We start from the raw sequence: 26,213 nt of genomic DNA, 5'->3' as shown, positions 1-26,213 counted from the left end.
AGGATTTATCCAAATGGAAGATCTTTTTCTTTTAAAATCCAAACAACGACAGAAATCCAGAGGACTATAAGAATGCCAAAATAAAGCATTAACAGGCTGCAGCATTGCCAGCTGGGCTGTGATTCAGGAGTGCCAATTATCTAACCTCAGACTGGATTGTCTGGTTCGGGGTGCCTTTTGTTGTCCCCCGAGTACTCCAGGGGTTGGCTCCCATTTCTGTTTCATGTGCCAGAGATCCCTGGTTGCACCACACCAATCTCTAGACCTTGCATCCAGGAGACACATGGCACATGTGTGTTGAACTGAACTGAATGCATAAGCATTTGTTAAAGACTGAAGGATGCTAGGAAGAATACTTTTTTCCTCCCTATGCAACCTTACTATAATTTATTAACTAAGGAAAGACCTTCTACCTCAGTAAAACTGTACTAAGCCATTATTTACAGACATGTATTTACTGGTTGTCCACTTTGAGCTAGGCAACAAATAAACATTTTTATAGTGCCCAGATATCATACCCAAGGGATGATCTTAGGCAATAGTGCTAACTCAAATTATACATTTATTTTAAGTTTTAGTGCTCATCTATTTGTACTAATACTAGCTTACATCTAGCCTAACACTTTGTTTTTCCCCCAAATTTTTCAATTTGAATATAGTTATCTAAACAAAGACAAAAGCTACCTGATATACATGAAGTAGGTGGTGGTGGTCGTGAAAATAGCCCAACACACCAGGAAAAGAGCTTGAGAATGTTAGCACATTTTGTGATTGATAATTCTAGTTAACATTTATATAGCGCTTGAAGGTTTACAAAGCATATTATCTCAGCTGATCCTCAGGAAAATCCCACATATAAGAAATGAAGACCCTTCTCTGAAACAGGATTAGAGATTGATTGCTCTTTGATTTCACCCAAATAGGCAATTCCCAGGTAAGGACACTCCTTTTCCCAATGAAGACGGGCAGTTTTTCTATAACTGATAGTCTTGGGGAATTCTTAGGGCATTCAGAAGTTTAATGATCTGTTAGATCATACAGACAGTATATGTTTCAGGCAGGTCTTAAACTAAGATATTTCTGTCTCTGGGGCCAGTTCTTTATCGACTACGTCATGCTGGTTAGATACCTGAAACAAATAACCCAATATCATATTCTTTCAAAGCAATGTTTAAGGTAGAACTTGAAAAGTAAAAGTAGACCTTGAAAGATGTTATTTGATCTCATTTTTTCCACTAAGTATTTATTTTATTCTGGACTTAAGAAATAAAACAAGTATTTCCATTACATAGAGTAGAAAAAAAAACCTATATACACCAAACACTATAGCATCTAAATTTTTAAAGGGGGGAAAAAATAAATTACAGGTGGAAATAGATAGTACTACCATAATAGTTGGGGATTTTACTCTTCCCCTGTAAGAACTAGATAAATCTAACCAAAAAATAAGTAAGAAAGAAGTCAAGAAAATGAATAAAATTTTAAATAAGTTAGATATAAATTAGATATCTATAAGCTAGATAGAAACATTTAAAAATGAGAGAAACATCTAGAGTTAAAATAGAGGGTTGGAGGAGAATTTATTATGCTTCAGCTGATGAAAAAAACCAAGGTTAAGAACCATAATCTCAAAAACTAAGATAGATTTAATTAAAAGAGATAAGCAGAGTAACTACATTTTGATACAAGGCACCATAGACAAGGAAGCAATATTAATATTTGATTTCATTTTAAGCAAGAAACTACTTATTGTATACCACTGGCCTCTTGGCTTACTATATCCAGCAGTAAGCATGATGTGAAAGAGGTACAATGGCTAGTACTGCTTGTTTAGCCATGAGAAAAGGTTATTCTTCTGTTGGTTATCATAGAAGAGAAAAGAAAAAGATGTACACAATTTCCTTCTTCAATCTCTACCTCTTACTCCAATGGTTGTCATCACGAGGACACTTTTAAATGAATTTTGTAGGCCTTGTCAAAGTTTTAATTGTTTGCTCATTCATTTTTTGCACTATTTGTACTCCCAAAAAGGATGTGAATTGATTTGCAGTGGTTAAAAAAAGGGCAATTAAAAATAAAGTATAGGAAATAAATCAAGGTAAAAGGGGATGGCAGAATTCTTGCTTCTGGGATGAGATAATTACTATAGCTGAACAACAATTTAAGCCTCGAGCTTTCTAGCTATTAGGGCAAAATGGGAAATGCACTGGCTACAATAGGTCTCATTGTTTAACAAAAGGAAGCATCATAAATCACTCCAGAGAGACAAACGCCTTCTTGACACTACACTATAGAAGGAATTTTTCACATAAATCTGCACATAAGGCAAACTAGGCAAAGTAATGGGCTACAGCCACAGTTTTGTAAGTGATACAGAAAACATTTCTACATAGAAAAACTTCCTAAAAAACTGAGGGCTTTATATTAAGTGTCAATGTATTAAAGCCATTTCTGCAGGAAGTGATGATAATATATTCCAGATATGGAGTTTTCTAATGATCTAACTAAATACAACGGATGAAGTTTTGACAAGATTTCTTCATCTGTATTCTACAGAACTCTAAAGTTCCATAAAATATGACTAGTGATTTTCATGAGAAGACTGTGATGCTAGTGGTATTCCTACCCCCTCTAAATATTAAATTATGTATGAATTTAAATTAAACATGAATCAAAAATATTTCCATATGCAACATTTTTTCAATGTGCAAGACAATTTATTTTCTAATATTTTGCTCCTAAATTTCCCTAGCTCCACTTTACTAAAAAATCAAGTACTTGCCTGTAATAAGTTTAAGTTAATAGTAAATATAAGTACTAAGTATAAGTAAGTATTGCTCCCAAATGTCTCCAGTCCTGGCCAAGGGTAGTAGTGAAGGTATCTATGCTAGGATGCTTGAAAGCTCTTAGGCTCCTTCTGAATGAAAGGTAACATCCATGTGATTATAGAATAACAGGTATAGAACTGGGAGAGAACTTTGAGATCATTGTATTCAATACCCTCATTTGGTGAGGAAGCTGAGGGTGGGAGAAGGATAACTGGGGTGAAAGAATATATTCATTTGAAGGAAGCCTGGGAGATTTCATGGGGCCAGTAGCACCTGAGCTTAGCCTTGAAAGAAAAGAAGGATTTTGAAATGTAGAAATAAAGAGAGAGTGGGGGCAGTTAGGTGGCACAGTGGATAGAGGACCAGCCCTAGAGTCAAGAGATCCTGAGTTCAAATCTGACCTCAGACACGTAACACTCACTAGCCATGTGACGTTGAGCAAGTCACTTAGCCCCAATTGCCCTCCTTTCCCCCTCCAAAAAGGTAAAAAAAAATAAAGAGAGAGTGATATCCAGACATAAGAGATAATCTGCATGAATGCACATATATAAGAAAGTGGGGGACAGCTAAGTAGTCCGGTATGGCCGGACTGCTGGAATACAGAGCATGGAAAGAAAAAAATCATGCCCAATAAGGCAGTTTAGAGCCAGATAATAGATGACTTGAAATGGCAGTTAAGGAATTTGTACTTTATCCTATAAACAACAGGGAGATACAGAAAAAAGAATGTGAAAACTATTCTGTCTTAAAAACTTAAAATACAAAAATCTCCTTTATCAAAAATAACCTGTCTTAATGCACCAGGTTCAATTATAATTTGTTGCCTCCCAGATGGACTCAATGTCCCACCTAATTGTCTCCAATGTAGTTGTTCATTAATTTATTTTTCCAACTCATATAAACCATAAGGGTCCTAGGTTTAGCTATACATCTGATCCAAAGAGTTAATTTGAGAAATAGGACCTTGCAGTTCCTTCACATGAAAGGAACGACCTAGTTTGTGGAATCAGAATGCCGAGATTCTTTGGGCCACTCACCTCACACTGGGCAGGTCTGCATTTCCCAATGGGGCAGCCAACTGGGCAGAGCTGTTTCCTTGTTGATATCTGGAGACATCTCTTATAGGAAGGTAATAGACTCTTTGCACCACCACCTGCACCTGTACTCCTTTCCACCTAGCTGTTCCCTGGCTTTCCACCACATCCAGGAGGGAGTCACTTATGGAGAGCTGCGCGGGAATGTGCTGTTTTATTTCATGGAAGTCATGCGGTCTGCCTGTCCTGGTAGTAGTAACATTAGTGCACATTACCTGGCAAAGATATTCAAGAGAAAGAACTGGGGCTTAACTAATTACTGGCATTTTCATTATCAACAATCAATCAGCAAGCTCTTAATATGTGCAAACCTTATGTGAAGTACAAAGAAAAAATAAAAACAGTCATTTTCCTCAAGGAGGTTATATCTGCCATTGTTATACTCAGGAAAATTTCAACCTGTTCCCCTTTTTTCTAAGGATAAAGTGATTGAAAAGGCATTCATCAAACAGAGTATATCCTAGAAACTTAATGACTCTGTGTTCAACCAAGAAAACAAATGCTAAAGACATTAAGGAACACAATGGTCTCCAAGATAGAACTGTTATGCTGGATTCCACGACTTCAACTATTAATGCCTGGGACAGATATTACAAGCAGAGGCAACAGGGAGAACAGGCAGTAGTATATTATTATTATTTTCCTAGATATTCTAATCTTTTTGTCCTTACTGAGATTGAGCCTAGAGTGATTAAATCCACTCAGCTCTGGAACTGTAATCCTGGGGCTATTTTGTCCTGATTCCAGAATCAGCCAGTGAAAACAAATCAGACTCATTCCATAAATTAATACAAATAAAAATTAATAAAATAATTAAAATCAATAAACTAAAACCCAATTATATTAATAGAATGACATATTTCACATCCCATCTGAACCCTTAGCTTTCCATCAAAGTATTCCAACTCGCCCCCTCACTTTATCTATTACTCTGGGAACACTGATCAAATCAACACTACCACTGCTTCTGGAAAGGACATATCAACTAATTCCTCTCTGGCTCTAATCAGAATCACTCTGTCTTCCCTGACCTGTGTATCACTTCCTTATATGTTTCATCTCTCCCTATTAAAATGTAAGCTCTCCTGGGGTGGCTAGGTGGGTGCAGTGAATAGAGAGCACCAGCCCTGGAGTCAGGAGGATCTGAGTTCAAATCCGGCCTCAGACACCTGACACACTGACTGTGTGACCTTGGGCAAGTCACTTAACCCTAATTACCCTCCCCCCCAAAAAAGGCAAAAAAAAAGTAAAATATAAGCTCCTCAAGGACAGAGACTGTCTTCATTTTGTAAATATATCTCCTCAGCTTGATGCACAGTAAATACTTAATAAAGGCTTCTAATTCTACCAAATAATGTCTTTCATGTTTTTATTCAGAGTTTTAACCTACCTTAAACTATTTTAAATCCCAGATATTACGTAAATTAACAAAATATTAATATATTTCAATTCATCACAACCATCTCCCTTGAATATTTCCATTGATAACTGACTTTACTGCTCAAATATTCCACCTGACTTCTTGTAAAACAGCTGAACAAAAATCCTGAATGCATTTCTTTATAAATCTTTCTCAATTCTACTTAATTCCATTTCTTTTAATTCTAGCATTATACAGTTTAAAACCCAAACAAAAAACCAAAGGGCTGTGAATTATGAGGTTAGAGTCACTCAAAGGAAAATACTATTGGTACATTTTAAGATCCCTAAGACAGGTCTGAAAAATGGACCAGACAATTTGGTATTAAGTTAAGGAAAAAAGCAAAACTTTTACATAAATGAATAAATAAGTAAAATGCAATAAAATCAGAATAATAATATTGAGATAAAAATAATGGGAATAGAACACAACTGAACACTAAGTTCTTGGATAAGTCAAAGAGCCTTCTTCCATTCAGGGACAAACAAAAAAAAAAACCCCAACATGTTTTGTTATTTATTTTATTTAGAGAGGGATAAAAAGTGACAAAGACTTACAAAATCTTCTCAACCAATACTGATACAAAGATTTATTTTTCTTTTTTTTAAATGCTTTATTAACTTCTGATTTACATCATTAATTTCCGCCAGATTTTGAGTAACAAATCTTCTCCCCATTTTTCCTCTACCCACCACACCAAAATAGCAGTCCCACAGGATGTCCCCTCCTCCAATCTGCACTCTCCCATATCTTCTCCCATACCCTCTTCGACTTTTCCAGTATGTATCTCTATGCCCCAGTGCCTGTATATCTTATTTCCCAATTACATGTAAAATAGTATTAACAATAGTGTATATATATACATATATATATATATAATTTTAAACATTTGATTTTAAAACTTTGAATACTAGATTCATTCCCTTCCTCCCTTGTCACCCACCCTTATGGGGAAGATAAGCAATTCAGTATAGGTTGTACATGTGTAGCTAATGCAAAACATTAACATAGTAGATACATTGTAAAAGACTGACTATATTTCTCTCCCTCCTATCCCAGCACCCACTTGTTCTATTCTCTACTTTGATCCCATCCCTTTTCAAAAGTGAGTGCTTCCAACTTCCCTCCCCCCCAGCCTGCCCTCCCTCCCATCATCCCCCCTTTCATCCCCTTCACCCCTGCTCTCCTGTAGGGTGAGATACCCTATTTAGTGTGTATTTTATTCCCTCCCTGAGCCAAATTCAGTGAGAATAAGTTTGGCCCATTCCCTTAAGCTATTTTCATACTGAGAAAAGTTTCATCAGTTACAATAATCGTTTTTCCATGTAGGAATGTAAATAGTTCAACTTTAATAAGTGGCTTATGATTTCTTTTCCCTGTTTACTTTCTCAAGCTTCTCTTGCTTCCTGTATCTAAATGTCAAATTTTCTATTCAACTCTGGTGTTTCATCAAGAATGCTTGAAAGTCCTCTATTCCACTGAATGACTATATTTCCCCCTGAAACATGATACTCAGTTTTGCTGGGTAGGTAATTCTTGGTTTTAATCCCAGCTCCTTTGACCTCCGGAATATCATATTCCAGGCCCTTCGATCCCTCAGTGTAGAAGCTGCCAGATCCTGGGTTATCCTGATTGTGTTTCCACAATATTCAAATTGTTTCTTCCTGGCTGCTTGTAATATTCTCTCCTTGATCTGAGAATTCCGGAACCTGGCTATAATATTCCTAGTTTTCTTTTTGGGATCTTTTTCAGGAGGTGATCGGTGGATTCTTTCTACCTCTATTTTGCCCTCTGGTTCTAAAACATCAGGGCACTTTTCTTTGAGAACTTCCTGGAGGATGATTTCTAGGTTCTTACTTTGATCATGGCTTTCAGGTAGTCCAATAATTTTTAAATTATCTCTCCTGGATCTATTTTCAACGTCAATGGTTTTTCCCATGATATTCCACATTGCCTTCTGTTCTTTCATTTGTTTGGATCTGTTTAACAGCATCTTGATTTCTCATAAAGTCATTAGCTTCCATTTGCTCCAATCTAATTCTGAAGCAATGATTCTCCTCAGTGAGTTTTTGAGATTCTTTTTCCATCTGGCAAATTTGGCTTTTTAAGGCATTCTTCTCCTCATTGCCTTTTTGAGCCTCTTTTGCCATTGGAGTTAGTCTATTTTTTAAGGTGTTATTTTCCTGAGTCAGGCTGTTGACTCTCATTTCATAATTTAATTGCATTGTTCTCTTTTCTCTTCCCAATTTTTCCTCCACTTCTCTTATCTGCTTCGTAAGGGCCTCTATGGCCTGTAACCAGCTCGTATTTTCCTTTGAAGCTTTTAGTGCAGGATTTCTGACTTCACTGTCTTCCTCCTGTTCCATGCTTTGCTCCTTTTTGTCCCCAAAATAGGAGTCTAATGTTGGATTCTTCTGTTTGCTTTGTTTCCTTTCCCTGGGTATGTTGCCACTCAATTACTTGACTTTTGGGCTTTTTGCCACAGTAAGACTCGGCCACCAGACAGGGGAGCTTCCATCCAAAACACTGGGGTTTTCTCAGTTGCCGGAGGTATTTGTTGGGTGCCCTCTCTGAAGCCTCCACATGCTCTGGCAAGCTGGTCACACACCCCAGGACCTCCACCCTAGACTGCAACACAGTTCCAAGCAGGTTAAAGCAAGAGTGATTACCCCTCTGACTGGTGCTTGGTCCCCCTACACTCTGCAGGCCAGGAGCTGAAGCTGCCATGTAGGGGTGGCTGCATGCCATGGCTCCTCAGCAGCTTCTCACCGTGGGGGCAAAAGCCAATGTACTCCCAACTACTGGGTCCCAAAGTCCAGACTGCACTGACCTCTCACTTTGTCCTTCGCATCTATGTGTTGATAAATTTGGAAACAGCCACAGCTGCTGCTGATCTGGAGTTCCTCCAGCCAGTTGCCGGTCAGGCCTGCCCTGTGGCTAAAGCCTCAGTGTGGCGCTGGGCTCAGTGTGTGGGCTCCCAGAGCACTGTGCTGGCAGATTCCTGCCGGCCTGCCAGGCTGTCCTGAGCGGGAGGTTAGCTTCTCTGTGTCATTTTGTGGGTTCTGCAGCTCCAAAGTTTGTTTAGAATCCCCTTTTTGCATGGATTGGGGAAAGTGGAAGCGGGAGCAGTGGGGAGGCCCTGCTTGTACTCTGCCATCTTGACTCTGCCCCCCCAAAAGATTTATTTTTCTAATACAAGAAGAATTTACCTGATGTCCTTCTGATTCCTGAGCAATATCATTTATTTGGCTTTTAAATTTAAACATCTGAGCCAAGGAAATGATTTTTCTTCTTGTAGGCAATATTCCTAGACAGCGCATTTTATCGGGTCTTTCTGAATCTTCTTTGACGACAACTTTCTGGCAAAAGTATGTGTTCATAATAATAGGAACACTTTTATCATGAAGAAGAAGCTTATGCCTGGATAAGAAGAAGAGATATGACAGAATTATTTATGTGTCTGACATAATTATTTATGTATTTGTATTATATATAGATACACATATTGCTTAATCTGCCATATGAAGAATGATTACTTAATGGCAATTTAAAAATCAGTCTAAAATCAACAATGTTGACAGCTCTAACAATAATTATTTCAATGGGCACCTCTTAAGATGATGTTTTAAGACTAGATTCATTAAAAAAAATTCCATTAAAGTGCCTAGATTAGGTAACTAAGTGCCCACAACTGAAGCTGTAGATTTACATTCAATCCAGCAGGTATCTCACACAGTCTCTTGTTGACTCATGTCTCCACCCTGAGTTTCTCAGAAGATCAGAATTGGGCTCGTTTTCTCTCTTCCATTATTTCCCCCCAAACCACACAAATTTGGCTCCTCTCAAAGTCTTTAAGAAAATGCCAAAGGGTCTTCAATTCCCAGGCAGATTCTCACACTAACATCACATCAAAGACAGAACAGGCTTTCTATCCCATCCACAAGTACAACAAAATGCAAAGGACTCCAAGAAGTCAGAGTCAGATGTCTTTTACTCCCTTATGAGTACCACCTGCCCTACGGACTTACACGGCACTCTCAGCCTTTGGTTTACTCTGGCCCTGAGGACAAAGAAAACTTGGGGTTGCTACAGAGTTAGCAACAGCTTTCCTGTACTGGTCCAGGAAAACCTCTATCGGGTTTTGGGTCTTTGGTCCCCAAACTACTTTACTGCAGCTCCATTGTTGCTAGCTTCTTTTCCTACAGCTTTTGTCTTGGCCTAGGACCTTCTTACTGTCCTGCCACTGCCTTTATCTGCTACCACTTCCAGAGACATATAGTTTCTTAACGGATCCAGAAGATATGCAAGCTCTCTCTTGGGGGAAACCGCAAATCTCTGAGTCTAAACTCTCCCTGTTCCATCTCTCACCTTTGGTTCTCTTTAGTTCTGTCCCTCTGTTTCCTTTTTTAAAAGCCAACAAGTGTACCAGAGACCCCATGCAGTAAAGCAAGCTCTGAACTTGGAATCATGAAGACTTGAGTTCAAATTCAGCCTCAGATAATTACAAGCTATGTGACCCTAGGTAAGTCACTTTACCTGCTGCCTCAGTTTCCACAACTGTAAAATGGGAATAATAATAGCACTTGCCTCCCAGGCTTGTTAGGAGGCTCAAATTAGATAATATTTATAACTGCTTGGCACAGTCCCTGGCACATAGTAGGTACTTAAAAAATGTTTCCTTCCTTTCTTCTTTCCTTCTCAACTGGCCCTTTACAAAAGGAGTTTTTAGCCTGGAATTTTTGAATTTATGGGTTTTTTTTAATATTTGGTAACTATATTACAATATAATTGGTCTCCTCTGTAATACTGCATATTTTCTTTAATGAATTTAAAAATATTATTCTAGGAGGGGATCCATAAACTTCACTAGACTACCAAAGGGATTTGTGACAAAAAACCATAAAGAACCCCTTTCTTTAAAGTCCTATCTATAATTCCCAGAGAGAGGACTTAGTCACATACATTTATTACCCCCTTTGTGATGCTTTGGATAAAAGTGTTACTAGAAGACCTATGAGTTTGCTTCACATTTCCAGACATTCTAATTTCTAAGTTGATTATAAAATGGTAGAGGAGGGGTCTCCTCAATGTTCTCTCTGTTACCACTGATTGGCTATTATATCTTTTATAAAGTTAGTAGGAATAATTCTGTGTTTCTTCTCTCAGACTTAGTAATATTTGAATGTACAAAACACCCATTTCAACCACTGTGAATATTTGATTCCTTTCTTAAGCATTAGCTCCCACTATAAGTGATTACATCCCACTGCCTGTTGCTATGAGAATAATTTTCACTTTTATACAAGTTTTTTTTTTCCTAGCACATAAATTTATACTATTAAATAAGATAGTGGGCACACTGCCCTGGCAGCATAAAGTCACATATTCTAGATTCCTTATTTTTGGGGGAAAGGTAGAGGTGTGGTGAGAGGCGAAGGTACTGAATTCTGCAAAGACATTGAAGGTTCCTTTATGGATATATATATATAATATTATATATTATTATACATATAATAATATTATATATTATATATTATATACTTAAAAGCAGGTTATGAGTCTTATAAAAACTTTATGTGCCCAAGGGTACTGGGCATAGCACGATTGCTACAAGACTGTTTGATTCTTGACTTCATCTAATCTAATCTATGTAAATACTGTATGTCTAGTACACATAGTACTAAAACATTGTATAGTATATAGTCTAGGGCCAAATGCCCCCTTTGATAAATATTAGTAATGGAGATTTTGGTGAACAGGGATTACAGAAGGGTGAGATCTAAGAATAATTTCCAAGGACAAACAGATACTTGATCTACTAGATAGATAGAGCTGCTGCTAGAAAGAGTAATGGATTTTGGATCAGAGGACTTGGGCTTAAATTTGAACTCTGTCAATTAACAAATCTATTATGTCTAGTGCATATTATGTTCTATTCACTGTTCTCTCCTACTGTGTTTCCCCGATAATAAGACACTGTCTTATTATTTTTTTTGGACAGAAAAACACCAGAGGGCTTATTTTCAGGGGAGGGCTTATTTTAATGAACATTGACAGCAATTTTAATAAACAGGTAAATGTGAACAAAAAAATGTACCAGCAAACAAATCACTGGGGAAGAACAGGATGACACGCTCACTGCTGCAGCTCTGATTGGATGCAGCTCGGAGCACGGCGTGCGTTTCACCGGGGGGGACGGTGCATACAGAGGGTACCGTAATGTAGCGTGTAGCGCAGGGGATCACCTTCACTACAGTAGCAATCCAATAGGGCTTATTTTCGGGGGAGGGCTTATTTTAGAGGAATCTTACACAGTAAGGGGAGGGCTTATTTTCGGGATAGGTCTTATTATCGGGGAAACACGGTAGCTCTCTTCCTACCTTTCAGACAACTCTTTCTCACATTTTTGCTTATCCCACGTCTTCTTAAACTCTTTCCACTTCCAAACCCTTTTCACCTAAGAAATTTTTACGTGATCCTGGGTATACTGATGTATAAAATAAGTATACAAATCAAACATTTACAGATGATAAATCAAAGAAACTTATTTTAAAACAATTCTTTGGTATACATATAATTTTACCATTTATTAAAGATGAAAGCAAATTTGAGATAGATGTGCTTGTTTATTTTTACTTAAATAATTAAATCTTGGTGGCATATTTGATACTGCAGGATGTAGAGTGTCTTCAGTATTTTTTAGAATTGATTTTGATTTTATAATTGTCAATGCTGAGACTGCAGCTTTGCATACATATATAGTACAAAATGGTGGAAGTAAGTTTAGTACCATGTCAGAAATTGTTGGAAATCTTGTCCTAATCCCAAGCCAAAATTCATCCAAAAGTTTTGTATATACAGTAAAAACACTGAAATTGGGGCAGCTGCATGGCGCAGTTAATAGAGCACCAGACCTGGAGTCAGGAGGACCTGAGTTCAAATCCAGCCTCAGATATTTAATACTTACTAGCCATGTGACCTTGGGCAAGTCACTTAACCCCAATTGCCCTGCCTTCCCCTCTCCAAAAAAGCAGGAAAAAAAAACACACTGAAATTCATAAAATACAACAGTTTTTAATCTGATCTGAGGTGTTTCTGGCAGCGTTCCTTGGTGTGGCGTCGTGTTCTGTGGTGTGACAGCATGTGCAGTGCAAAGTGTGCATGTTGTGTATTTAGAACCAAGGCTGAAGTGAAGTTGTACAACCCAATGTGGGCAAATGCTGCCAGAAACACCTCAGATTCATTACATGTTTGATTTTGAATTAGCTTTTCTTCATTGCACATTCAGAAACGTTTTAATGTTGCCAAGTTTTTCGAGACTCCCACATTCAGTTATGTGACCCGACATGGAGTTTCGACCCACAATTTAAGAAGCACTGACATTCTAGGAATGTCCTTCCCTCTTCCTTGAAAGGAAAGAAAGCCTTTTCAGACCCTAGCCATCCTTTAAAGTTCAATTAAAATGCTGCCTCCTCTGATATCCCTTTTGGTAATTATTTCTTCACTTTCAAGCCTCAGGAAGCACTTTATTGCTATCACTCCTAAGTACTTATCAAATATTATTTTGTGTTACAGAGATGTGTATACAAGTCCTAGTCTCCTGGTAGATTAGAAGGATCATGAAGAAACAGCACCAGTATCTCATCTAAATTCAGTCCCTCCCTTAGTGCAAATATGACAATACGGTAAGAATCTGTGAGTGATTTCATTATATCCCAGTGAGCAGGGATTTCCTCCACTGGTGCAAGGGGAAATTCCCTTTCATCAATACCTCAGTACTATTTCATGAGCTTCTGTGGCCAAAAGAATCCGTCACTTGATGGCCAGTTCTCTGATGATGAGTCTCTCTGAATTTAACTAGTTAGTGAAAAGCAGAAGCATGACACTTGGCTTATACTTGAAACCTTTCTAGTTTGGCAGAAGGAGGCATCACCATTGACTTTAAGCAATGTACTTAAAAGATGTTTAATACATGTCTGTAAATTGAACCTATTAACACATGTGTTACTTATACAGAATTTCATATTCATATTTCCTTTTCATTTTGCAATGCCCTTCAATAGAAGATTTCACTTTCAAAATGCATTTGATTTGAAAGCAGTTTTGAATATTCTTGATCAAATCATAACTCAAAATTCCACCATCCCATGGCAATATGAAATAAAACATTGGGCTGAATGTGCTTCTATCAATCATTAAAGATATATTATTAGGGGCGGTTAGGTGGCTCAGTGAATAGAGCACTAGCCCTGGAGTCAGGAGGACCTGAGTTCAAATCCAGCCTCATATACTTAACACTTACTAGCCGTGTGACCTTGGGCAAGTCACTTAACCCCAATTGCCCTGCCTTCCACCCTCCCCCCCGAAAAAAACACAAAAAGATATATTATTGCTTTTGAGTTGTATTTTTCATTTTAAACTAAAAAAATGGAAAGTAGGATGAGGCGTTAATAAGAGCAAACAAACAGTAAATGGATATTGTAAGCTTTATCAAAAGATGGGAGAAAATCTGATGAATTTATAGTGAGCAATGCTATTTTTCAATTAAATTTGTAGCACTTGGCAGCAGTATGTATATTTGCATTTGGCCAAAGCAGTCTCCTGCCTTGGCAATGAAGTTTTAACTGAACCAAGTTCAGAAGCTACTTTGGGACTCTTACTTCATAAATCCTTGGGGACTTTTCATGTTACAGAGGTAATGCAAGATGATATCCAAAAAAAGCAGGTTTTCAGAAACAAATGACGTACCTGCAAACTATAAATCTGGTCTTTCATTCATTTATCAAGGTCATTTGTTAGCAACATAACGGTTTAACATTTTTCAGTGAACTGTGATAGCCAGAAACTTTCAAACACTGGCTGAATAATTTTCATTTTATCATTGAGGGTATTGATTAAAGTATTAATAGACAGTCAATGTTACTAACACTGTTTAAAAGAAGGAAAAACAACCGGCAAGTCATTTGTCCAAAAGTACAAAGGAAGCTGGAACCAGAATTGGGAAGTTGTTTGCTTTCTACTCTTCTGTTCTAAAAACTGGGTCACACTTCACCATGGAGATCCCAAGGGGTCTTGCTTAAGCCCTCTATTATAAAAACACACAAGCAACATGTCTGTCCAAAAATCAAATCCAGTTAAACGCCATGAATTCAACTTAACTGGGGAAAAAAACCAATCAGATTAAGAGAACATCTGCAAAGAAATGCAATTGCTTTGCATTTTAGAATTGTTCTTGTCAGAAAACATGGTAGTTTGAGACCATATTTCCCTTGAACTACATATACAACTCATTAATGCCAGGAAGAATTGCTTCTGTGGTTATGCAGTGAAGTCACACTTTTAGTCTTATGTATAACTGTCTGTCTCTGGGTATGGTTTGTGAGGGAACACAGATTAGTAGAAATAACACTGGATCTAGGGTCTGTAGAGCTTGAATTAGAATTCCAAGTTCTACTATTTGCCACCTTTGTGCCTATCCCTGGACAAGCTATTTAAATCTCTCTGGGCCTCAGTTTCCTCTTATGTAAAATTAAGAGGTTAGGCTTATCTTTGAGGTCTATTCTAGATCCTAAATCCTATGGTCCTGTCCTCTAAAACCTATAAGACGCAGCATAATATATAGTGAAAAGGGTCCTATACTGGAAGACAGGATTATCTTGGTCTAACTTCTGTCTTGAACACAGATTGTGTGACCATGGGATGAGTTAAAATCTGCCTGGGCCAATTTCCTCCTCTATAAAATAGGGATAATACATAAAGCAACTACTTCACAGGGTGGTTAGAAGGCTCAAATGAGATAATGTATTAAAGTGCTTTACATACTTCCAAGAGACACAGGAGAGTTATTTTTTATCATCCTGTGTAATTATCAAAATGCTGGAGTCTCCCAAGGTTCTGTCTTAGAGTGGCTTCTCTTCTTCTTCTGGACTATCTTGTTTAGTGATATCACTAACTCCTACTGCATCCATTGTCATTTCTATGCAGAGGATTCCCAGATCTACATACATCCAGGCCTAGTTTCTCTCCTGAGCTTCAGTCTCAAATCAGTAATTGCTCTTTTTGACAGCTTGATCTGGATGCCTCATAGGCATCTAAAAATCAGCAGAACCCATTATCTTACAGTCACACACACACACACACACACACACACACACACACACACACACACACCACTTTCCCATCTTCCCAACATTCTTGTTATTTGTTGAGGGACTACCATCTTTCTGGTCACCTAGATTTCCAAATTTGGTGTCATTGTTGGTTATCAGATCTTCCTTCTACCTTCACATCTCTCATATGTTCTTTGTTCTCTCCCTTCACACAGGCACCATTCTTGTATAGGTCCTCATCACCTGGACAGGTGTGTGGCACAGTAAATAGAGCAGCAGGCCCAAAAAACGGAAAACCTGAGTTCATATCTGCCCTCAGACACTTACTAGCAGTGTGAGCAGCTTTGCCTCAGTTTTCTCATCTATAAAATGTAATAATAGCATGTGAGAATCAAATAAGATACCAACTGTAAAGTTCTTAGCACAGTGCCCAGCACTTGGCAAGTGCTATCTATATAAAAGCAAGCTGTTATTATTATGGTTATTATGACTCTTACTTCCCCTCACCTGGATCATTTTCAATGATCTCCCTCAAATCTCTATCCCACTCCAATCAATCTTCCACTCTAACAACAAAGTAATTTTTCTAAAGCATAGCTCTAACTATGTCACCCCTTACTTAGCCAACACCTCTCTTTCTGGTCCCTTCTAGGATCAAATATTAAGTCCTTTGTCATTTGAAGCCTTTCACAACCTAATCCTTCCTTATTTTTCCCCTTTTTCTTACATGTTAATGTCCTTCATGCACTTTGTGATCCAGATACATTGACCTACTTGGCACTAAACTTATCATGCCTTTATACTGTCTCCCATGCCTCGAATGTTCTCCCTCCAGACCTTCCCTGACTTCCTTTAAAATTTAACTGAAATCTCACCTGCTGCAGAAGACCTTTCCTGAGCTCCATTCCCCACCCAGCTGTTAGTGACTCCCTTCTGAGATTATCTTCCATCTACTCTGCATATATCTTATATACATATGGATTTTTGCATGCCCCCTCACCCACTACAATGTGAGCTCCTTGAGGGCAGGAACCATGTCTTTGCCTCCCTTTGTATCTCAGGCACTTAGTACAGGGCTAGGTACACAGCAGTCAATACGTCTCCAGCCCCACATTGTTGATTATCTGTTGTAAAAATCCACTTTAATATTCTATAGGCATCCCAAATGCAACATGTTCAACACTGAGTTCTTTATCTTTTGCATTAAGCCCAATACTCTCAAATTCTTTATTTCTAATGAGGACACTATCAAGCTTCCAGTCACCCAGATTCTCAATCTAGGAACCATCCTTGTCCTTTCACTTTCATTAACCTCACATAGCCAGCTGGTTGCTGTCTTATCCATGTCACCTTCACATTACCTCTTGAATTCATCCCTTTCTCTCTACTTATAATCCAGCTTCCTCCAGCTCAGGCCTCATCATCACTAGTCTGAACTATTATAATGGCCTCTAAACGGTGTCCCTGCCCAGTGCTTCTCTAATAATTCATCCTCCACAGCTGCCAGAGACAGTCTTAGTCCACAAGTAACCATGTCACCTCCCTATCCAATAAATTCTCCCTGTTACGTACAGGATCAAATATAAGCTCCTCTGTTTGGCATTTAAAAGCCTCTCCAACCTGCATGCAATGCACTTTCCAGTTTTATTACCAATTATTCTACTTCATATATTCTTCAGGATAGCCTAAAAACTATGCTACATACGGTTGCCCATACTTTCCCTCAGATTTTATCTCATGTCTCATTTGCCTTCTTTTGACATTAACTTCATGGAAAGTTTAGCTCCCTTCAAGGTCTAGCTAATGAGCTACCTGTTAAAAGAAACCTTTCCTCAGTTTTTGACACCTCCCCAACCTACACTTCTCCCTTCCTCCACTTACCCTGGCCTGGAAATTACGTTTATTTTTAATATTTTATTTACTTCTTGCACTTATTTTTCTATGTACATACCACACCCTCCTTCCCTCTGCAAAATGCAAGCTCCTAGGGTTAGGGACTATTTTGTTTGTACCTAGCAGAGTGAAACTAATAAATACTGAACGAAATAAAACCCCATTCGATAAGTACTATTTGCTTTATCAATCATTCCATTCTCTCTCTGATTTCTCATCTACTGGCTTTCCTAGATATACACAACTTATGATCTCTCCTATACTTAAAAACCTTCCCTTGACCATGCCATTCACTCATTCCATCTCTTTCCCTTCACTATTAAATTACTAAAAAGAGAAGTCAGCATGTCCTTCTATTTTCTCACCATCCCATAAACTCCAAAGTCCATTTAAAAGCTGACTTCTGAGCCTTGTACTAAAACTTCTCTGCGGTCACCAGTGATTCTCCCTTGTCTAGTCTGTTCCATTGATCTCTCTGTTTTTTTAATGAATGCCAGATGGCTGTGATGACTACTACTTTATAATATAGTTTGAGGTCTGGAAAAGCTAGTCCCCTCTCTTTTCATCATTTCCCTTGATATTCTAGATCTTTTGTTCTTCTAAATGAATTCTGTAATTATTTTGTCAAGTTCTATAAAGTTCTCCTTGGTAATTTGATTGCTATAGCATTAGAAGTGCAAATTAATTTTGGTTGTATTGTCATTTTTTATTATATTGGCACAGCCTATCTGTGAGCACTGAATATTCCTCCAGTTATTTAAGTTGTTCTTTATTTCTTTGAGGAAGACTTTGTAATTTAATCTATGCAAGTTCCTTGTGTGCTGTGGTAGGTCAATCCCCAGATATTTTATACATTTTGCAGTTATTTGGAATGGAGTTTCCCTTTCTATTATTGCTTCTTATGTTTTGTTATTTTATATATCCATTATCTATATCTATCTGTATAAATATCTATTCATATCTACATCTATCTGTATAAAAGTTTATCACTAATATTGATTTGTTGTCAATAGTTCTTTTCAGCATAATATAGTTTTCTTGTTTATCCCTCTTTATTTTTTGGATGTTTGTTTTTGTTTTATCAGACAACATAATTACATCTCCTGCTTTTAAAAAGCTTACTTGATACATAATAAAAAAAAATTTTCCCATCCCCTCACTTTTACTTTTTATATATCTTTTGTTTTTAAAATGTGTTTCTTGTAAGCAATGGATTGTAGGGTTTTGTTTGATTATCCAATTTGTCACTTTTTCATTTTATTGCATTGGTTAATCCATTCACATTTAAAGTTATAAAGATAGGTTTAAATTTTCCTCTAACTCCAATTTTATTTTTTAAGTTGTGTTTTTTTCCTCCTTTTCTGCTGTAAACAGAATGCTATGTTCTTCAGTTACTTTATCTTAATCTTTTGCAAGGTGGCCCTGTTCCCTGTGGTTCTCTTCCCTTCAACCCTCTCATTTGAACCCTTTTCTCTTTGGGTTTTAATTATTAGTTCCTTTTTTCTCTCCTGCTTTTATCTGGTTATGTAATCCCTCCCTTTTTTCCTCTCCATTTTCCAAATAGATTCCCTCTTCCTATCCTCCCCTAAAATTGGTTTTATTCATTAGTTTTTCTAAATTTCTTTTTTTTCTTAGTGCTGCTTTCCAAAAAGGATTTCTCTCACTTTTCATTATCCATCCTCTCTTTCTTGCTACTGTAGAACCTAGTTCTCTGATTCATGGCCCCTGTAATTATCTGGTCTCTTTTCTCTCTATTCCTAATGCAATTAAAGCTTCTCATATATCCATTTTAGGCTCTTCCCTCTGAGTGGTTTCTGCCTTCTAGGAGTAGGCCTTGCTCCAAGGAGTCCCCTTTTTCATTGTGCCTCACTCTCTGAATAATGACAGCTATTAGAGGTGTCAGAGAAGATACCACCCCCTGTTAAGGCCCATCTCCACCTGTATCCCACGTTATGCAGCCTACCCCACTGATCTATACCATCCCTCATTACCTTTTCCCTCACCCCTAACCCCATTTACCTCAAAATCTACACACTGGGTCCATGATCTCCCAGGTGCCAGTTGTCCCCTATAGTTCCACCTCACTCTCTCCTAATATATGATGAGTAAACTTCTCCAGTACTAAATCTCCTAGACTGCATCCAGTCCAACTTCTCTATCTCCTTTCACAGAGACCAGAACTAAGAGCAATGGGTAGAGCTGGTTAAGAAGCAGATTTCAGCATAGTATAACGAAAAACTTAACAAAAGCAAGGATATCGGAAAGGTGGAAAGAGACCAGGTTGTGAAGGCTTTCAATGCCAACAGAGGACTTTATATTTGGTCCTGGAGGCAAAAGGAAACTACTGGTATTTATTAGGAAGGGGGATTACATAGTGAGATCTGCACTTTAGGAAAATCACTTTGAGTGAGGGAGGGCACCAGTCTCACTTTCTCCTCCAAAGCCATCTGGTTCCAGTGGCCTGATATTCATCAAAATGACTGGAGATGGCCCAGGATGTAGTGGGAGGTCCTGGCCCTTTTAGGCTAAAGTCTTAATACAAGGATGGATGGGGCAAAGGAGAGATCAGATGAGGTACTCTAGGAAAATTTTGAAAGACGTGTTTTAGGCATGAGGAATAGCTTTTGAAAATGTGCAGAGACAGTAACAAGTCAAGCATGGCTACAGTGTGGGTCCAAGAAGGGAAGTGTACAAAATATAGCTATGAGGGTAGGGTGGAGTAATTTAGTGGAGGACCTGAAATCCTAGGGTAAGGAATTACTGTCTTATCCTGTAAGCAATAGGGAGTCATGAAATGTTTTTAAGCAGGGGACTAACATTGTCAAGACATGAAAGTAATTTTGTTAAAAAAAAAAACTTTCAAATTAGGGGAAGCTAGGTGAAGCAGTGAACAGAGCACTGGTCCTGGAGTCAGGAGGACCTGAGTTCAAATCCAGCCTCAGACAAGTAACATTTACTAGCTGTGTGACCTTGGGCAAGTCACTTAACCCCAACTGCCCTGCCTTCCCCCCTTCAAAAAGACAAAAAAAAAACCTTTCAAATTAAAATGAAATCTACCAGGGATAAGAAAGGAAGCTCTTGACTGAGGGTGGTGATGATGGTGGGGTCATTGTTTCAAATATCTCTGATAAGAGTCTGATATCCAAGATGTACTAAAAACAAATAAAACCCTGTAGTTTGGGCTTTGATTCCTAGGAATATTTTAGAGTGGATCATTGAAGAGATGGTTGAAATGGGGAATACAGGTCATTAACCTCATTTCCTTTTTTGACAGGATTATTAAACTAATACATGAATAATAGAATGCGGTGGGTACGGGTTGTCTAGATTAGGCTTTTGATACTTTTGATACTCCTATTATTCTTGCAGACAAGAGAGACAAGGATTAGATGGTAAGACAAGCAGCTGGATTCAGAGATGGCTATACGCTCAGTTGGGATGCTTCAATATGAATATGTCACGAGATCTCCAGTCAAGGGCTCCCTCCTGGTCCTGTGCTATTTCACATTTTTATCAATGACTCAGATAAAGGCAGTGATGACAAGCTCATCGAATATTCAGAGATGTTACAAAGCTGGGAGAGACAGAGAACACAGTGGCTGACAGAGGCAAGATCCAAAAGGATCTGAACAGCCTAGAGCCTTGGCCTCCATCTATCCAATAAAAGGAAATTCAGTAGGAATAAATGTCAAATCTTGCACTTCAGTACAAAAAAAAAAATCAACTTCACAAGTTTAAGACAGGAGAAGCATAGTTAGACAGCAACTGTTCTGAAAAAAAGTTTGGGGTCTTAGTGGACTGCAGGTCCAATGTGAGTCACCTGTTTGATGTATTCACCAAAAAAGCTAATGCAATCTGGAACTGAATTAAGAGGGGGAAGATCTTCCAAGGATAAGGTCAGAGTATCTATCTGGAGTATTATATTCCATTTTGGGCACTGCAGTTTAAGGTCATTGAGAAGCTGGAGACTATCCAGAGGATGGCAACCAGAATGTAAATCCTTGAGTCTATGTTATAGGAGAACTGGTGTAGGAACTAGGTGTATTTATTCTGGAAATAAAGAACACTCAGGGAGGAGATGTTAACTGTTTTCAAGTATCTAAAGGGCTGCCATTTAGAGGAGGTATTAGACTTGCTTTGTTTGGCCCCAGATGCCTAACCAGGACTAATGAATGAAAGCCTCAAAAAAAGAAGACTTTGAGGGGAGGGAACTTCCTAAAATTGTTCAAAAGCAGCATGAACTATCTCAAAAGGAGGTAGATTTCTTCTCCTTGTCTGTCACCAGGCATTTATTGGTGTTTACTATGTGCCAGGTAATATGCCCAGTGCTGGGGATACAATGGAAGTTAAAAAAAAAAAAAGAAGTCCCTGACCTTAAAGAATAAATATTTTAATGATAGAAAAAAATTTTACTGGGGCGGCCAGGTGGCACAGTGAATACGAGCACCAGCCCCAGAGTTGGGAGACCCGGGATCGGTTCTGGCCTCAGATACTTGGCACCCACACAAAATAACTGGCTGTGTAACCTTGAGCAAGTTACTTAACCCCAATTGCTTAAAAAAAAAAGGAAGAAATAATTTTTACTTAACAGGATACATAGAAGATATGATGGTAATATATAGAGAGTAGATGAAGATAAAATGAAAGGGGAAGGCACTATATGCTTTTGGAGAACTGGGAAAGGTCTATAGCAAAAGGTGGTATTTGAGCTCAGCTGTGAAGGAAATCATAGAATCAAAGAAGCGGAGGTGAGGGACCAAATCATTCTAAGCATTTGATGTGGCCAATGAAAAGCCACAGAAAAGTAAGGGGGAGTATGGGGGGACATAAGAGAGGGCAGGCTGGGGGAAGGGGTATTCAGTATGTTTGCCATCATGGGGTGGGGGGTAGGGGAGAGACAGGAAGAAAATTTGTAATTCAAAATCTTGCAGAAATGAATACTAAAAACTAAAAAAATAATTAATTTTTTAAAAATAGAAAAGGCACAGAAATCTTCAAGCAAAGTCCAATTCACTTGTTGAGTGTATTAAGGTCCATTTATGTATGGACTGGACAAAAGATCTTTTTCAAGTTTCAAATTCTGTAAGACTGTGAAATAAGCAAGATCAGGATCCAATGGATATGTGGTCAAATGACACACAACAAACACTTCCTGAAAGAATGGCAAATCATTTACAACTGTATTCCAAATCACTGATAACAGAGAAATGCAAATAGAAACAACTTCACACTCAGCAAATTGGCAGATATGAAAAAAGATGGCAACAGTCAATGTTAGAATGGTTGTGGAAGGATGTGTATTCATCCTCACTACTGATGGAGGTATGAACTGGTTCATCCTTTGTGGAAATTAATTTGGAATTATGCAAAGAAAATGATAAAAGCTTTCATACCCTTTAGTTCAGAGGGACCACTAGTAGACCAAGGATGATTAAGAAAGATAGTAACCACAAATAATAAAATAGTTATAGCAATTTTTTTTTTTTAGCAAAGACTTGGAAATAAAATAGATGCCCATTGATGGGAGGATTGCTAAATGATTTGAGATGTATCATTTAATAGGATATTAAGGAAATAATATAAGAAATAATGCCTTTATATAATAGAGAAAACTTATGACTTGTTTCAGACAAACACATCATAGTTGTCAAAAGCAAAACAACAGAGTGAAATGCTGCAATCATGACTTTACAGTCAATTATCATTTTGGAAGGAATTATCAGAAAAAAACTGCAAAGTTTGCATAGATTTACCTAAGAGTATGCTTTATTAACTTAAAAAAACAACTTTAAAAATCCAAGGACTAATAGAAAGTTACCACAAGCCCCAACAGTGGATTTTTAGAATTCTGTAGCTGTATTGTGAGTTGTTTGTTTGTTTGTTTTGAGGATGAGTCAGACCTATGATTTCTTTGATGTTTTGCTATGGAGGAAGGTTGTTAACAACTTAACATCCTAATGGAGCTGCTTGGCACATTAATTGACTTGCCCATGGTCACCTATTCAATGTGTTAGAAGCCAAGTCTTTCTGACTCCAAGGTGGGCCTGCAGTCTACTCTATCACACTGCCTCTCCATTCCTTAAATTCTTGCCTAAATATAATCATTCATTAAGAATAAACACAGCCATCAAGGGGATTTGCTTTGCTTGAGTATGCATATTTATTGAAAGAAATTTGTTTTTTCTTTTTTTTCAATGGCTGGGGGGGGGTGAGAGAGAAAGAGAAAACAGTTTGATGTTCATTAAAAAAAAGAATTGAGGGGGATGTTTCAGATGCAAAATATATGTGCTTTCAGATGAGGTCAGTATTCTTAGTTTTACTTGACTTTTTTCTTTTGAGAACTCTTAGGATGTAGGAGTAATTTATAAATATTTTTAATGATAAAAACAAAACATGAATAAAACATAAAACCCCAAACATTATAAAATTGGTTTAAACAAAATAAAAGAACTGAACACCTGAAGGGCTATCCCTTTAGTGTAGAAAGAACAAGTAGTAAATATAATGTCTCTCTCAAAAATGTTAATACTTTTCAAGCTAATTATAGATTCAATGCAGTACTGTGAAAATAACCATAGCTTTCTTACTTTTAAATTTATTTTTAGTGTTCAACATTCACTTTTATAAGATTTTGAGTTCTAAACTCTCCCCTTCCCCTGTCCCTCCCCAAGACGGCATGCAATATGATATAGGCTATTCACAATCATATTAAACATATTTCCACATTAGTCATGTTGTGAAAGACGAATCAGAATAAAAGGAAAAAAAAACCACAAGAAGAAAAAAAAAACAAAAAAGAAAATTGTATGCTTTAATATACATTCAGACTCCATAGTTCTTTCTCTGGATATGGACAGTATTTTACATCATGAGTCTTTTGGAAATGTCTTAGATCACTGCATTGCTCATAAGAACTGATTCTAACAAAGTCAGTCATCACACAATGTTGCTGTGTACAATGCTCTGGTTCTGTTCACTTCATTCAGAATTGGTTCTTGCAAGTCTATCCAGGTTTTTCTGAAGTCCACCTGCTCATCATTTCATATGGAACAATAGTATTCCATTACAATCATATACCACAACTTGTTCAGCCATTCCTCAATTGATGGGCAGTCACCACAAAAAGAGCTGCTACAAATATTTTTGTACATGTGACTGTTTTTCCCTTTTTTAGGATCTCTTTGGGATACAGCCCAAGTGGTGGTATTGCTGGATCAAAGGGTATGCACAATTTTATAGCCCTTTGGACATAGTTCCAAATTGCTCTCCAGAATGATTAGATCAGTTCACAATTCGACCAAGAATGCATTAGCATTCCAATTTTCCCATTAGCCAAATTAATAGGTGTGATGTGGTACCTCAGAGTTGTTTTGATTTGCATAATCAATAGTGATTTAGAGCCTCTGAAAACTGTATGGCTTTCTTTACCTTTAAGGGATAGATATTGGTGAATTGGGCACAGTGAATAGAGCACTGGCCCTGGAGCCAGGAGGACCTGAGTTCAAATCCAGCCTCAGACACTTAACACAAAAACTAGCCATGTGACCTTGGGTTAGTTACTTAACCCCAATTGCCCTCCAAAATGCTGAAAAAAAAAAAAGGATAGATATTGGACCTATGAATGCACTGGTATACAGAAACCTGCTATAAAACTCCCTTTATGAATTCAAGTTAGCACTTTCTCTGCAATTAGTAGACAGCACTGGGAGATTATATGACTTGCCCAGATTCACTTGGTCAACGGGTAGGACTTGAACTCTGGTCCCCTTGGCGCCAAGGCCAGCTTGCCATCTATCATGAAATGCCACCTCTCTCCTTTATTATATTTGACAAAATTATTACAAAATTTATGTGGGAAAAATAATTTTTTCCTCATTTCCTTTTTTGTGAACTTAACATCACATAAAATGAGTGTTTCCATGTGGGTTACAGAGCAGAGGAAAAGGAATATACATAAAAACTTCAAATCTCAATTAAGTAGAGCTTTGTTTTCCTTCATATTCTATAATAAATTCAACATATAACCTTCAAAAATAACAAACATCATCATGATACTGGTTCCACAATGTTTTTCTTACAAGAACTTCTAATCAGTTTGTAATATATGATATGATATGATATGTGATGTAATATAATACCTATTTATTTATATTTTTTGAGGGCGTAAGGTAGGGCAATAGGGGTTAAGTGACTTGCCCAAGGTCACACAGCTAGATTTTTGTGTTAAGTGTCTGAGGCCGCATTTGAACTCAGGTCCTCCTGACTCCAGGGCCGATGCTCTATTCACTGCGCCACCTAGCCACCCCCTTAATATATATTTTTAACAATAGCCAAAAGAGGTAAATGTCAGGAATTAGTCTCCTTTTTTAGAAAGGGTATTTGGTTTTGTCAGCTCACTTAGCCTCTCTGTGATTCAAAGAGCTAACAAGTGATAAGAGTCAGCAGTGAAGTCCAAGTGTGCTGACTCCTAGTCAAAACTTTTTCCACCAACTATAGGGCCTAACTAATCAAAACGTCCACTTAGGAAAATATTTTACAAGTAAATCTTAGAAACAAAACTAGGCAAACAGTTGAGTTGTAATAAGGGAGATTTTAGCTTCTCCTCACCAGACAATGTTATATTTAGAACACAAGTAAACAGGAAACATTTTAATAGAAACGTTTGTTATGTCACTTAGACCAGAGGAGGGGAAAAAAGCATTAGGATCTCATTTTCTACTACCATTAAAGGTGTTTGGAAACCATTTTCAGGAAATCTGAGGTTTGTGATTGATGTTTTGTTTTTGTTTACTTTTCTATGGCATGTAACCGTCTCTTGTAAGTTTTTATTTTTCTATGTCAGCTATGTTTAGTAATCTAGCTAAGTTTT

The 26,213-nt window shown here is 37.6% G+C and overlaps 1 protein-coding gene across 9 annotated transcripts in view; it reads right to left on the bottom strand.

The window, feature by feature from the left end:
- Nucleotides 1-26,213, bottom strand: part of SPIDR (scaffold protein involved in DNA repair) — a 593,302-nt gene that overhangs the window by 228,426 nt on the left and 338,663 nt on the right. For all 9 annotated transcript variants that reach the window (XM_069099903.1, XM_069099905.1, XM_069099904.1 and 6 more), the window contains 2 exons: nucleotides 8,552-8,762; nucleotides 3,866-4,137 (listed from right to left, as the gene is read on the bottom strand). In XM_069099903.1, the coding sequence (XP_068956004.1) occupies nucleotides 3,866-4,137; nucleotides 8,552-8,762 (483 nt within the window). The remainder of the gene's footprint in view (nucleotides 1-3,865; nucleotides 4,138-8,551; nucleotides 8,763-26,213) is intronic.

This window comes from Petaurus breviceps, unplaced genomic scaffold (genome assembly GCF_028583685.1).
Source record: "Petaurus breviceps papuanus isolate PSGF00001 unplaced genomic scaffold, PetGlider_PUasm1.0 38, whole genome shotgun sequence".
NCBI classification, from domain to species: Eukaryota; Metazoa; Chordata; class Mammalia; order Diprotodontia; family Petauridae; genus Petaurus; species Petaurus breviceps.
The sequence above is the reverse complement of the archived record's forward strand: the minus strand, read 5'-3'. Positions and strand labels throughout refer to the sequence as shown.